The sequence below is a fragment of the Paramisgurnus dabryanus genome, chromosome 18 (genome assembly GCF_030506205.2).
Source record: "Paramisgurnus dabryanus chromosome 18, PD_genome_1.1, whole genome shotgun sequence".
NCBI classification, from domain to species: domain Eukaryota; kingdom Metazoa; phylum Chordata; class Actinopteri; order Cypriniformes; family Cobitidae; genus Paramisgurnus; species Paramisgurnus dabryanus.
Window position 1 is genome coordinate 17,561,432 of NC_133354.1, and position 13,372 is coordinate 17,574,803.

At 41.3% G+C, this 13,372-nt stretch overlaps 2 protein-coding genes across 6 annotated transcripts in view; one reads left to right on the forward strand and one right to left on the reverse strand.

Moving 5' to 3' along the window:
* kcnk4b (potassium channel, subfamily K, member 4b) lies at positions 1–7,551 on the forward strand. 2 transcript variants are annotated; one of them, XM_065287050.2, is made up of 8 exons: positions 1–159; positions 1,909–2,032; positions 2,171–2,426; positions 4,284–4,398; positions 4,547–4,707; positions 5,032–5,218; positions 5,519–5,655; positions 5,953–7,551. In XM_065287050.2, exons 3-8 carry the CDS (start codon positions 2,238–2,240, stop codon positions 6,574–6,576), a joined length of 1,413 nt encoding a protein of 470 aa, XP_065143122.1. In that variant the 5' UTR covers positions 1–159; positions 1,909–2,032; positions 2,171–2,237; the 3' UTR covers positions 6,577–7,551. The 2 variants fall into 2 exon arrangements, with proteins under 2 accessions (XP_065143122.1, XP_065143121.1); XM_065287049.2 differs by having other exon boundaries at positions 5–186.
* The window catches only part of LOC135776386 (hatching enzyme 1.2-like), a 27,726-nt gene continuing 21,803 nt past the window's right edge, over positions 7,450–13,372 (reverse strand). Inside the window, exons 1-9 of one of the 4 annotated variants that reach the window (XM_065287055.2) lie at positions 10,073–10,237; positions 9,967–9,985; positions 8,918–8,980; positions 8,687–8,827; positions 8,463–8,580; positions 8,133–8,311; positions 7,968–8,049; positions 7,756–7,885; positions 7,450–7,616 (exon numbers count right to left, since the gene is read on the reverse strand). In XM_065287055.2, coding sequence (XP_065143127.1) covers positions 7,611–7,616; positions 7,756–7,885; positions 7,968–8,049; positions 8,133–8,311; positions 8,463–8,580; positions 8,687–8,827; positions 8,918–8,980; positions 9,967–9,985; positions 10,073–10,141 — 807 coding nt within the window. In that variant the 5' untranslated portion in view covers positions 10,142–10,237 and the 3' untranslated portion in view covers positions 7,450–7,610. Of the gene's footprint in view, positions 7,886–7,967; positions 8,050–8,132; positions 8,312–8,462; positions 8,581–8,686; positions 8,828–8,917; positions 8,981–9,541; positions 9,636–9,966; positions 9,986–10,072; positions 10,238–13,372 lie in introns of those variants that run through there. The other 3 variants (XM_065287056.2, XM_065287053.2, XM_065287057.2) reach the window with 3 other exon arrangements.

Consider the following 13,372-nt stretch of genomic DNA (forward strand, 5'->3'; position numbering starts at 1 on the left):
AATCTGTTTGATTGAGTACCTTTTCATTCTTGGGCATTCAGCAACAGACTTCACAACACACACACACACACATTCACTCTGTGTATAGTGAGAGACTGGAAGGATTTCTGCAGTTTGTGACTGCAGCTGTCTCGGACATGCCGAGCCGTGGGCAATGAGGTGGGAGATGGGCTTGAAAGCTTGTGTGTAAGAATCTGTTTTATTTTGTGATTCTATAAAGCTGGTGGATCATGCATTATCAAATGTATTATCTTGATACACTTGTGAAGTTTTGGAGAAAGTGATTTGCTTGCTTGCATGGTTAATAATGATTCTCTCTTGATATTTTGCATGGAAATTAAACTATTAAGTTTAGTGTTGTGTGCACATGCAATGTGTTAGAAGTTTATGTGTGTGAAAATGATGAATGCTTTTGACACCTGTATGTTGATCAGTTATAAAAGAGCTTGAAATCAGACATTCAAACAACATTTTTATGAACTTAAGACAGCATGGCATTTGATATGTTTTTGATATTTAGACAGATTTCTTCATTGACGTTGGCTTGATTAACTGGTAAAGCTATTGGCTCTGAATGTCTGTATATGTGCCTGTTCATCAAAGCACTTTTTATAGCGAGCTTGCAACTAAGCAGTCAGCAGATCCTCCTGCGCTTTGAATCAGATGCTGAATCCAATAACTGCCATAGACATTCAGACCTACTGGCATCTTAGCTGTACACTCATAAAAAACATAAATAATGTTACCAGTGTAAGATTGCAAAACAAATGGTACACAATATAAATATAGCAGCTGTTACTGTTATAGCTGTCATTGTTAAATAGGTTGCACAATCCAAACAGAAATACACATATATTTAATTTTATTTTATTATTTTTTTAATTATTTTTTTATTTTTATTTTTTATTTTATTTTATTGCTTGCTTGCTTCTTGGTTTGTTTGTTTGTTAGAGGAACACAGGAATATTGCCTGACTCACCATTTTGTTTACCTTTTATTACCGTATTGTCATACAACTAAAGTGAATGCTGAACCTGTCAGTCAATAACTTTCTGTTGAACATCTTTTGTGTTTCACACACAAAAGAAAGACATTTGATTTAAAAACAACATTAACAGTAGCAATAACCCATCAGTGTGTTCAGTCCAATACTGACCAAACACTGTTTCAAAATAACCCGGTACTTTTTAGAGTGAAGAAGGGTGAGTAAATTATGATCGGTCTTTATTTAGGTAGGGACCTGTCCCCCACATGTACTGCATATAATATAGTCGCCCGTTATACTATATTAAAGATTATTTTCCATCACATAACCATTTATTCATATGGTCTGATGTGCCCTGTACACTAAAGTGCTTTTTACCTTTGCTGTTTGTAATCTGATTTGGCATATTGTTGAGTTCTTCTGTATTAACAGAAATCTTGTAAAGAATCCTTTAGACAGAAGCCAAATTCACCTCTATGTCCTGTTTATTAAGTTTTGTTTGCCTAACAGCTGGTTAATGGTATGATATTCAGCGCACGTGGCCCATTTGGTAACTGAAGACAGATGAGTTGTGTTTCACCCACATACAGTTTTGTTTCGCAATGTGATGCTGTGAATGCGAGACCTCTGTGACATGACAGGAGCCACCTGGTACTCATGAAACAACATTTTAATACCTGTCGACCCATCGTAAGCCAAAAATACATCTGTTTGAAGCTTGGGCAAACATTCAGAGCAGCTTTGTGCTGAACACCAGGGCTCTTTGGCTTTATGTCTTGACAGGATGCCATCAAAGTCATTTCATTAGCAGAAGGACCTTGAAATAGGCCTCCACAATGCATGTGCGGTTTATTAGACTGATTTCATTTAATGTGTATTATGATGTGCACTTTCATATTAAGCATCTAAAACTTTCCCCTTAGTGTCTCCTCATTCAGACTGCGAGGACGAGGGGTTTATACAAGGTTACGGATCCAGAGACTCCATCCTTAGCAACTCCCACAGGCGAAGCTGGAAAAGCCGGAAGAAGGAGAAGGAAACAGATTGGTTTGTGGTTTTTCTTTATATAGTTTCCGAACTAGCACACCAACAGTGTGGTTATTGGTAAAGTTATTATGTGGTCATAGTTAAGCTTTTAACATCAAGTGGTTGCAAGGCTCCTTACACATGTGGTTGGATTTCCAGTCCTGTCCCGAAGAAGACGAACAGCAGTTCTGAAGATCAAAGGAAACGGGAGTGCAGGACTAAAATCATGCAGTGCTCCACCCTCTTCATTGTCCTCACTGGTGTTCTCCTGTACCTGGTGATGGGTGCGCTGGTGTTCAATGCCCTCGAGGCACCGTATGAAGAAAGCTACCATGTGCTGCTGCAAATCGCCCGTCAGGAGTTTCTGGGCAACAACACCTGCGTAAGCCCTGAGCATTTAGCGGGGCTGTTAGATGTAAGCGATACATGACACAATGGGCTATTGAGCAAACATAAACTAGATGAATTGTCTTACAAACATTGGCTTTAAAACATGCCCTCGAGGATCTCTGTATGTGTGTACCTCATATTATTATTAGACAAAGCTATAACGGTCCTGTTTTTTTTAACAGAAGAGCATGGTGCTAACAACCCTAAGGTCATACAAGTATTATTAAATCAATCAAATGTACACTTTAAAAAAAAATGCTGGACTGTTTTAACCCACTATTGGGTAAATATGGTCAAACCCAACTGTTGAGTTTAACTAAACCTTTGCTGGGCTGTTTCAACCCAAAACGCTGAGTTGTTTCATCCCATTGTTGGGTAAAATATATACAAACCTAACTGTTGGGTTAAACTTGACCTATGCTGGGCTGTTTCAACTCAAAATGCTCGGTTGTTTCATCCCATTGTTGGGTACAATATGGACAAACCCAACTGTTGTCCATTATTGTTTCAACACATTGTTGAGTACAATATGGACAAGCTCAATTGTTCGTTTAAACGAAACAAATGCTGGGTTGTTTCATCCGATTGTTGGGTAAAATATGGACAAACCCAACTATTGTGTTTAACCAAACCTATGCTGGGCTATTTTAACATAAAGTGCTGGGCTGTTTCAACACATTGTTAGGTAAAATATGGATAAACCTTACTGTTGGGTTAAACTAAACCTATGCTGGGCTGTTTCAACCCAAAAGGCTGAGTTGTTTGAACCCATTGTTGGGTACAATATGGACAAACCCAATTGTTGGGTTAATTTAAACCAATGCTGGGCCGTTTCAACTCAAAAGGCTGAGTTGTTTCATCTCATTGTTGGGTAAAATATATACAAACCCAACTGTTGGGTTAAACTAAACCTACGCTGGGCTGTTTCAACCCAAAATGTGTTTTTTTTTCTTAACCTATTTGGGTAAAATATGGCCAAACCCAACTTTTAAGTTAAACTAAACCTATGCTGGGCTATTTCAACCCAAAATGTGTTTTTTTCTCAACCCATTTGGGTAAAATATGGCCAAACCCAACTGTTGAGTTAATCTAAACCTATATAGGGCTGGTTTAACCCAAAATGCTGGGCTGTTTCAACTCAAAATGTACAGGGGGGTTCAACCCATTTTGGGGTAAAATATGGGCAAATCCAACTGTTGAGATAAACTTAACCTTTGCTGGCCTGCTTCAACAAAAAATGCTGGGTTGGTCATTTCATTGTTGGAAAAAATATGGACAAACACAACTGTTGAGTTAAACTAAACCTATGCTGGGCTACTTTAACAAAAAATGCTGGGTTGTTTCAACCCATTGGAAAAAATATGTACATTTTGTAAGTTCACTCTAAAAAATTTTGACCCATAATGGGTAAATATTGTACAAAACACATGCTGGGTTAAAAATTGACCCAATGCTGGGTTATTTTAACCCAACTGTTGGGTTATTATACCCCATGGTTGCATAACAACAAACCAACATTGGGTCATTTTTAACCCAGCACGGGGTCATTTTTTAACCCAGCACGTGTTCTTTCCAATATTTACCCATTATGGGTAAAAAATAACCCATCCATTTTTAGAGCGTTAATTTAAACTAATGAAATTGGGTTTGTCCATATTTTGCCCAAGCATCCATTGAAAACACCCACCATTTTTTTGAGTATATACCCTAAACTAACCTGTAAGTTACAAAACAACCTGTAAGTTGCTTTGTATAAACATGTCTGCTAAAATCATAAATGTCAGGTTAAGTTACGACAATGGAACATCTCCAACATTCATACTATTTTAAGACGGCACTTCATTTCTGATCCCTTGTCTCCACTCTCTTTGTATGTATACAGACGGTGGCAGCGGCTATCAGTGTTGGCATTGACCCCAGCAGCAACGGCACATTCAGCACCAGCTGGGACCTGGGCAGCGCGTTCTTCTTCTGTGGCACGATTGTCACCACCATTGGTATGGTACTACCACATCTCTGGCTCAACATACCTGCATGATAAACCCAGAGCCTGGCCCGACTTCTGCATTCTATGGATCATTGACACTTTGAGGTGTCTATAAATATCTGCCCTCAGATCACAGCAAGTGTTTGTCTGTGGTCCAGGTTATGGAAACATCTCTCCAAAGACATCGTGGGGTCAGTTTTTCTGTATCTGGTACACGCTGGTGGGAATTCCCCTGTTTGGCTTTCTGTTGGCTGCTGCTGGAGATCATCTGGGGACTTCACTGAGGAATGCCATTGCTAAAATTGAAGCTCTTTTATGGGTAAATAAATGACAAACATAACCATACAGAATTGGCCATATCACATTAGCAACCTGGAAGACCTTGGAGTTTTTATTTGTAACCCTGTCTAGATTTACATCTTACATAATGTAAAGAACATTCTGTACAAATATAACCTTGATATTTTTAATATTGACTGAGGAAGACCATGTCAAAGATTGCAAACTATCTTATAGGTTTTTGTGACTTTAGCTGGATCTCACATAATACATTTGTAGTCAACATAACAAACATCAAAGTCCATTTGTCACTGATTCATTTTTGTTTCTCAAGATATTTGTCTTTAATTTTCTTTATCTTCAGAAGTGGAAGGTGAGCCCAACCATCGTCCGTGTCATAACCGCTCTGCTCTCCATCCTGCTGGGCTGCGTTCTCTTCATATTTGTGCCAACTTTAGTCTTTCAAAAAGTGGAAAACTGGAGCCTTCTAGAATCCGCTTACTTTGTGGTGATCACGCTTACAACCGTGGGCTTCGGAGACTACGTTGCAGGTACCACGACTGGATACAATTTTCACTCCTCGCTTGATTTATTGCATCCATTATTTAATAAATAGCACTTTCAGACAACCAAATTGATTACCTGAAGTGGTTTGCTTTTACTGAAGCCCACTTTCTTCTGAAACCTAATATTTAAACAAAGATGGCTGCAGATGTGATGGGTGTTTCATGTGTTGAGTGAATTATGATTATTGCTGATCATTCTGCATTATTTAGCATTATGTTTTCTTTGGGATTTCCGATTTCCCCGGCAAATGTTTCTGCGTGTTTTGTGCATTCCCTGTCTGTCAGCTGGTGAGCCGGGTACGGATCATTGGTACAAGCCTTTGGTGTGGTTCTGGATTCTGTTTGGTTTGGCCTATTTTGTGTCAATTCTTTCCATGATTGGAAACTGGATTTTGGTTCTTACCAAAAAAACCAGAGCAGAGGTAAGCCTATGGATTACGGCATGATTTTTTGTAACCAAATGTCATATAACAGCAAACTCCCGGGACGAGCACTATGGGTCCAATCGGATTATTAACTTTTCTCTTAATTCCATCCCTTCTATCTTCACGATTACGTTTCTTCCTTCTAACCTTAACATCCGTAACTCATTTCCATACCTCTTATTAACCTAACCTGAAATCTGTTTCAAATTTCTATCATTCTGTACCTTGTGACATACAAATCTCTCCATAACTCTCAAGCCTTTCCATTTCTCCTGCCCTACTTTCTGCTCTCAGATGGAGGAGTTGAGAGCCCATGCCTCAGACTGGACTCAGAACATTCAGAATATGTCCGTGGATTTCCGCATGGCGGGTAAATTCGATGATCCGTTCAAGCGCACCAGGCGAAAGCACCGTCACAGGCACCACAAACACAGCGGCAGTCAGGGTGGGTCGGGCGAAGCCGGAAAGGATGGTAGAGAAGATAACGAATCGGGATCCAGTTCGTACTCTTCTTCTTCGGATGGCTCCTACAGCAGCTCCGAATCAGATTCAGAGGTGGTGACAAAAACAGAACGGGTCCCAGAAGGAGAAACCACCAAAGATGTAGAAAAAGAGGAGAAGCTCCCTAAAGATGCAACGTTCTCTCAGCCTCTGGATTACTTCGGGGAAAATCTTGCTTTCATTGATGAGTCATCAGACGCAGTTAGCGGGAAGGTTCACCCTGACCCGCTTCTGGATAAACCTGATTCCAACCCAACTTCAAATGATAAGCCCAAACGGAGACGACAAAGGAGACACTTGAGAAGAGATCTGCAGAAATCAAAGTCCACTAAAACCAGTCCGAATGAACAGGAGAATATGAGGCCAAATGGAGATGTTCAGAATAAAGACCCCTCTCCGCTCCAGCCAAAGCTATAGTCGTTAAAACTGAGACTTTATTGGCGCTCGATTTTCTCAGATTTTACTGGGATGAAATATTGAATCTGTCCATGTGCCTAAAAAAAGAGGGTGGGGAGTATCAGGTCCTCATCTTGGACACCTCAGCATGAGCGAGAATTTTCATTGGGCTATCCGATACCTATCTGATCACCATTAGTCATAACTCTATACGCGGAAACTCCATGATCAGACCCTTAGTGCCATCTACTGGATAGTCAGAAATGCTTTCTACACAACTGATTATTGACTGTACTAAATATGCTGTGTATGGATACCATGGCTGTTTTATTCTGTGTGCCTTTTGCTCTTTTTCTCAATTCATAATAATAAAGGAATGACACTTTATATTAGGAAGATGCAGGTTAAATGTTATGAACCAAATATGAAACTTTGCTTACTGTTTAAAACTAATTAATTTTTATTACAGTTAATTGATGCATCTCTAACAGCTGTTTTACATACAATATGAATTGTTGGACATGTGAGCGGGATGTCTGTGTGTTTAGAGTTTACCCAAAAATGGAAATTCTGTCACTATTTGGCATGACTTTCTGTTAAACACAGATGAAGACAAAATAGACACATAATAATACATTTGGTCTCTATTCTTAAATTTACGCATATGGCAGATCATTTTATCAAAAGCGACTTCAGTATCACTATGTGTGTTCCCTGAGATAAAAAACCCACAACCTTTTGCTTTGCATGAAAAACAATGAGTGACGATGTCTTTAAAAAAAGCATTGTGAGTAAACAACAACAACATTTTCATTTTGGTTGAAGTGTACAATCTGCTATGAACTAACATAAAACAAACCCCATCACATTGGTATTAACTGAGTCTTCCATGAGTCAAACTTAACAAGATTTATTCAGATGCACCACTGCAGTCGGTTACGTTTATGTGATCAGGTTACAGACAAAGGAAGGAATAAAGATACTTTGGTTACGTGATGGTGTAGTAACTCCTTGATTTCGGTCACAGTCCGTATTTTACTGGAATTCAATCCACTTTATACAGTTGCGAGTATAAAAATACATGATTTTACAGTTAATCCATTAGCATGTCAGCACTTCTGTAAGATTACTATCCAACTTACTATTGAAAATGCAAGAGACTACCTTTTGTACTGTATGGTGTGCACACATGCATTATTTACCACATTCATAGAACTTGTTAATTCTCTGAATGTCAATATTAGACATTTCCTGCCTCTGTCCTATCTTCACTGTCGAGTCAGGAATAGGAGTGATGGTTTCCTTCCCATACTGTATGGCAAAGGACGTCCTACAGATAGAAAGTGACAGTGAATTTCTACACGAATGTCATTTATAATGACACATCGTTTCAGAATTAATACAGGGGTTACCTTCCATAATGCATGATGGAGGTGTAGTCATAAGGGGTATTCAGATTATTCGTGTCCTTCTTTTGAAAGTTGTATGCAGATTCTGCGCAAGACGAAACAAGATTTTCATTACACGGAAATAAAAACGCTGTTCATTGAAAATATTGAGCCACGTTCAAACAGAACCTTTGGGAATGTTTTCCCAGTTGATCCGGACGTACTGGTCCCTGTCGCTCCTGGTGTGCTCGTGGTGGAATCCCAGAGCATGGAGCAGCTCATGTTCAACTAACCCATGATAAACACAACCTGACACTGACAGTGACACCTGCTGTTTACCTCCAGATCGTCCTACATCAGACCAGCACCTTCAAACATAAATATTGATTTTAATGATAGGTATGGTACGATGAAACTTTTAGATTTCTATTTATATTAATCAAAAATAATTATTATATAATAATATATTATAAGGGGAAAAAGGGATTAATTTAAACAATTAGATTTGGTCAGACTTACCCTACTAGATTCTCAATACTGAGGTAGTCGATCTGATTTGTTCGCGGCACAAAACGAACACAGCTTTTATCAGCGATGCTCTTCATTGCACTAACAATAACTGCCTTCTCATTATCATCTATAGGACAAAATTTAGATCCATGCATACAATAATGAAATATAAAATACAGTATATATACATAATATACATATACAGTGGCACATGTGAATTTCTTGTCACTCACAGAAAACGTCAGCAATGGTGTAAGGCACTTCAACCTGTCCAGATGATAATTTTGGCCATTTGCAATAGTTATTAAGGCATTTCATGGCATTCCTTGTTCTGGGTAAAGCCACATCTCCTTCCAGGAGCATTTCACTGATATCTGAATCATTAAAACAAAAACAGTGAGGCAATCATTTCACTCATTTTATACACAAAACAACAGAGATAATAAAGATTAAATCAATTTTACCTTTGTTTGCCTCCAGAATTCTTGAGGAAATATCCCTTTCATCATACAGCTCAGACTCGACAGCTAAAAAGAGGATAAACATTTTAAACCATACCTTTGTTATCATGAATTTTAGGTATTTACATGTGCATTTTTGGGATTTCTTGACAGAAATGCAATATAATATAGATAACTATATTATCAGTGGTGTATAAAGACCTGACAAAATGAACTGGATTGTTTTTATCACGTTAGAATGAGCTGGTTTTATCTACATACAGTGCGGGTTGTGCTGTATGTGTTTCGAAATTGAAGGGGGGGTATGGAGTGAGCTGTTGGTTGCAATTTCACCGCTATATGTTGCTAAAAAAACACACTGCACCTTTAAATCAGAGGTTTTTTTTGGACAATTGCCTCTAGGTGGATAAAAAGATGGATCAAGGTTCCCTATTCCCTGAGTGTTGCTTTTCAGGTTTGGACTATAACACAAATACTAAACAATTTATCACAAGTGCTCTACAGAACTTAATTTACATATAATATATAACAATGCTTACCTTGCATTGTGTACAAACCATCAAAGTAATTTTTTTACTTTACATTTTAATTTAATGATGGTTCAATGACAAAAAATTGGCTTCTTACCTGAAGCTTTGGTAGTATTTACCCAACAATGGGTTTGTTTCAAAGGATAAATGTGAAAATTCAACCTCATGTTGTTCTTAACCTGTTTGAGTTTCTGTTGAAGATATTTTGATAAATGATGGTTACCACACAGTTGACAGTAACCACTGATTTTCATATAGGAAAAACAAATACAATGGAAGTCAATGGGTGCCATCAACTGAGTGCTTACTATCATTTGTCAAAATATCTGGTTTAAAACAATATGAGGGTGAGTAAATGATGATAGAATATCATATTTGAGTGAACTATCTCTTTAAATATATATATATATATATATTAATTTCTCTCAATTATTTTGACATCACACAACTTATTTTGACATCAAACAACTTCCCATTTAAAGACCCCAGGAACACACAAAAGAGAAATGTACAGAAACTCACTTTGATCAGTGGGCAACACCTGTGGGAAAAACAGATACACAGTCAATTAAACCAAAGCAGTCAATGAATGACAGATGCAAGGACAGTGCATAGCTATTAGTCTTACCATAGGAGAACGTGCTTGAGAGATATTTAGCAGCACATTCAGGATGGACAATAAAAATAAACGCTTCATTTTCTCGTTGTGTGTCTCTAAATGTACTCCTCACTGACTGTAAAACTGTGAGTGGAAGCCATTCTTATATATTAGGCATCTGGGAGTGTCTGCTATTAGCTTTAAAGTTAAAATCAACACAGATGATGTTAAGATTTTAAAAGCCTCTAGCTGTGACTATGTCAGTTTGCCCATTAAGTACGATTACATTTGTTTATTTATTTAAAGAATTAGGAAAAACTGCAGGCTCAGCCCTCTGTAATCTTGAGATTCATCATATTGTCACGGTAGGAAAATCCAGTGTTTTCCTCCGTGTCATGTTTGTATGTGTGTGTGTTGTTCACTTACCCCTGCCATGTGCTCGTTAGAGCTATCCCTTTCACCTGTGTGTTGATTGTCTCGCTCCAGCTGTTCATCATTACATCATCTCCATATATACTCACCTGACTTTCTGTTCCCTGCCAGATTCTATTGTTTGCTCAGTCTCCGTGTTGCTTGGTTGTTTCGTGCTCTTTGGATTACGTGTTACCGTTGGATGTTTGTTGTCGTCGTCGTCTTCGTGTGGATGTTCCGTGTCTGCCTGGATTTCACCACAGCTCACCACTCCACCCACGCCGCACTCAAAGCACCAACGTCCACCGTAGTCATCGTCACCATTGCCTGCAACAACACCGGACTGGATTACTTCCGCATTAACACTGAATACTCTCTCTTTGTTTACATTCAATAAACATTGTTATATTGCTCACCTGCGTTTGCTTCCGTCTCTTACAAGTCATTACAGAAGAATCTGGCCAACATGGAAGCAGCAGGTGGTCAACCAATCTCCGCGTTGGAAGATTTTCTCCAACGATCGCTGGCTCGTATGGATCTTCAGGATCAAGCCATCGAAGATATGCGGAAGGCCGTCCAGGTAATGGTGGCGAAGGTTTCCGAGCTCTCTCAGCGATCTCCGGACATCACGCCTCCCACTGCGCCACCCATGCCGCCCGCACCATCTTCACCTCCAGGGGGTAGTTTCATCCAAGAACCAAGACTTCCTATCCCGGAGAAATATGCCGGTGAGCCCAACTTTTGCCGTACTTTTCTCTCTCACTGTTCTCTTCATTTCGCTCAACAGCCCCGGACATTCTTCCTCGAGGAGACAAAGGTGGCGTTTACGCTCTCGCTTCTCTCCGGCAAGGCTGCCCTCTGGGGGACGGCGGTATGGGAAAACAAGGACAGCTGTTGTTCCTCGTTCGCCTCGCTTGCAGAGGAGATGAAGAGGGTTTTCGACCGCTCCGTCGCCGGGAGGGAGGCCGCCCGTCTCCTCACGGATCTCCAGCAGGGGGAGCGGTCGGTCTCAGACTATGCCATCGAGTTCCGTACCCTGGCGGCGGAGTGCAGGTGGAACGAGGAAGCGCAGTGGGATCATTTCCTGCATGGGTTGGCGGATCGGATCCATCGAGAGATCATCACGGTGGAATTACCGAAGTCGCTCAACGGGCTGGTGGACTTGGCGATCCGGGTTGACGCACGCCTCTCCATCGCTGCCAGAAGGAAGACTCTAGGTCCGTCCCTACGTCCGGCAGAGTTTATGGATCAACCCCTCGAGGTTTCCGCCGGTGGTCTCTCAGATCCGGAACCCATGCAGGTGGGTCGAGCTCGGTTACCCCGGGAGGAGAGGAAGCGGCGGAGATCCTTGGGTCTGTGCATGTACTGTGGCGAGTCGGGTCACCAATGCCAGAGGTGCCCGGTAAAAGACCAAGCCCGATAGTAAAACAGAGGCTACTATCGGGCAGGATCTCCGCACAGAAGACCTCTACTACATCTACTCTCCTTCCGGTGAGACTACGGTGGTCCACTATGTCGCACTCAGGGCACGCACTGCTGGATTCGGGGGCGGAGGGCAACTTCATCGACAGCTCACTAGCACGTAAGCTCAAGTTACCCTTCACTTCACTCACCCACCAGATTGCGCCCTTCGCCCTCAATGGACATCAGTTACCCGCTATCAAGTACACCACAGCACCCATCACACTCATCACTTCCGGCAACCACACAGAGACTATTTCATTTTTTATTACTGACACTGCTCTCTCCCCCATAGTTCTTGGACATCCTTGGCTTCATTCCCATAACCCAAGAATTGACTGGAAACTGGGTTCTGTCACCAGCTGGAGCGAGGAATGTCATAAGTCCTGTCTTGTCTCTGCTTGTGTTTCTGTTTCGGAGTCTGTGTTTCAGGGGAAAGCAGTGGATTTGTCTACCGTGCCCGCGGAGTACCACGACCTGAAGGAGGTGTTCAGTAAGTCGCGGGCTGATTCTCTTCCTCCTCACCGTCCCTATGACTGTGCGATAGACTTATTGCCAGGTACGTTTCCGCCTAAGGGCAAGTTATACTCTCTGTCCGTTCCGGAGATGGAGGCCATGGAGAAATATATTTCTGATTCTCTGGCAACGGGGTTCATTCGCCCATCCTCATCTCCAGCGGGGGCGGGGTTCTTTTTTGTGGGGAAGAAGGACGGATCCTTGCGGCCTTGTATTGACTACCGAGGGTTGAACAACATCACGGTAAAGAATACCTATCCTTTGCCGTTGATGTCTTCAGCCTTCGAGAGGTTGCAGGGAGCGTCCGTCTTCACTAAATTGGACTTACGTAATGCATATCATTTGGTTCGCATCAGGAAGGGGGATGAATGGAAGACTGCATTTAACACCCCTCGTGGCCATTTCGAGTACTGCGTGATGCCTTTCGGGCTAACGAACTCGCCAGCAGTCTTCCAAGCACTCGTTAATGACGTGTTGCGAGACATGGTAGATCAGTTCATATATGTTTACCTGGATGACATATTGATTTTTTCTTCGTCTCTCCAGGAACATTTGCAACACGTACGACGAGTGCTTCTGCGGTTGCTAGAGAATGGGCTTTTTGTCAAGGCGGAGAAATGCGTTTTTCATGCACAGTCGGTTTCTTTTTTAGGACACATCATTTCAACTGAGGGTGTTCGCATGGACCCTGAGAAAGTTAAGGCTGTGGTAGATTGGCCATCCCCAGAGTCTCGCAAGGCCCTGCAGAGATTTCTGGGGTTCGCCAATTTTTACCGGCGTTTTATTCGCAATTTCAGCCAACTAGCCGCACCTCTGACCGCCTTGACCTCCCCTGGGTTGACGTTCAGGTGGTCAGACGCAGCTGAGGCTGCGTTTGCCAAACTGAAAAGCTGCTTCGTTTCAGCTCCCATTCTCGTTACCCCTGATCGTTCACGTCAATTC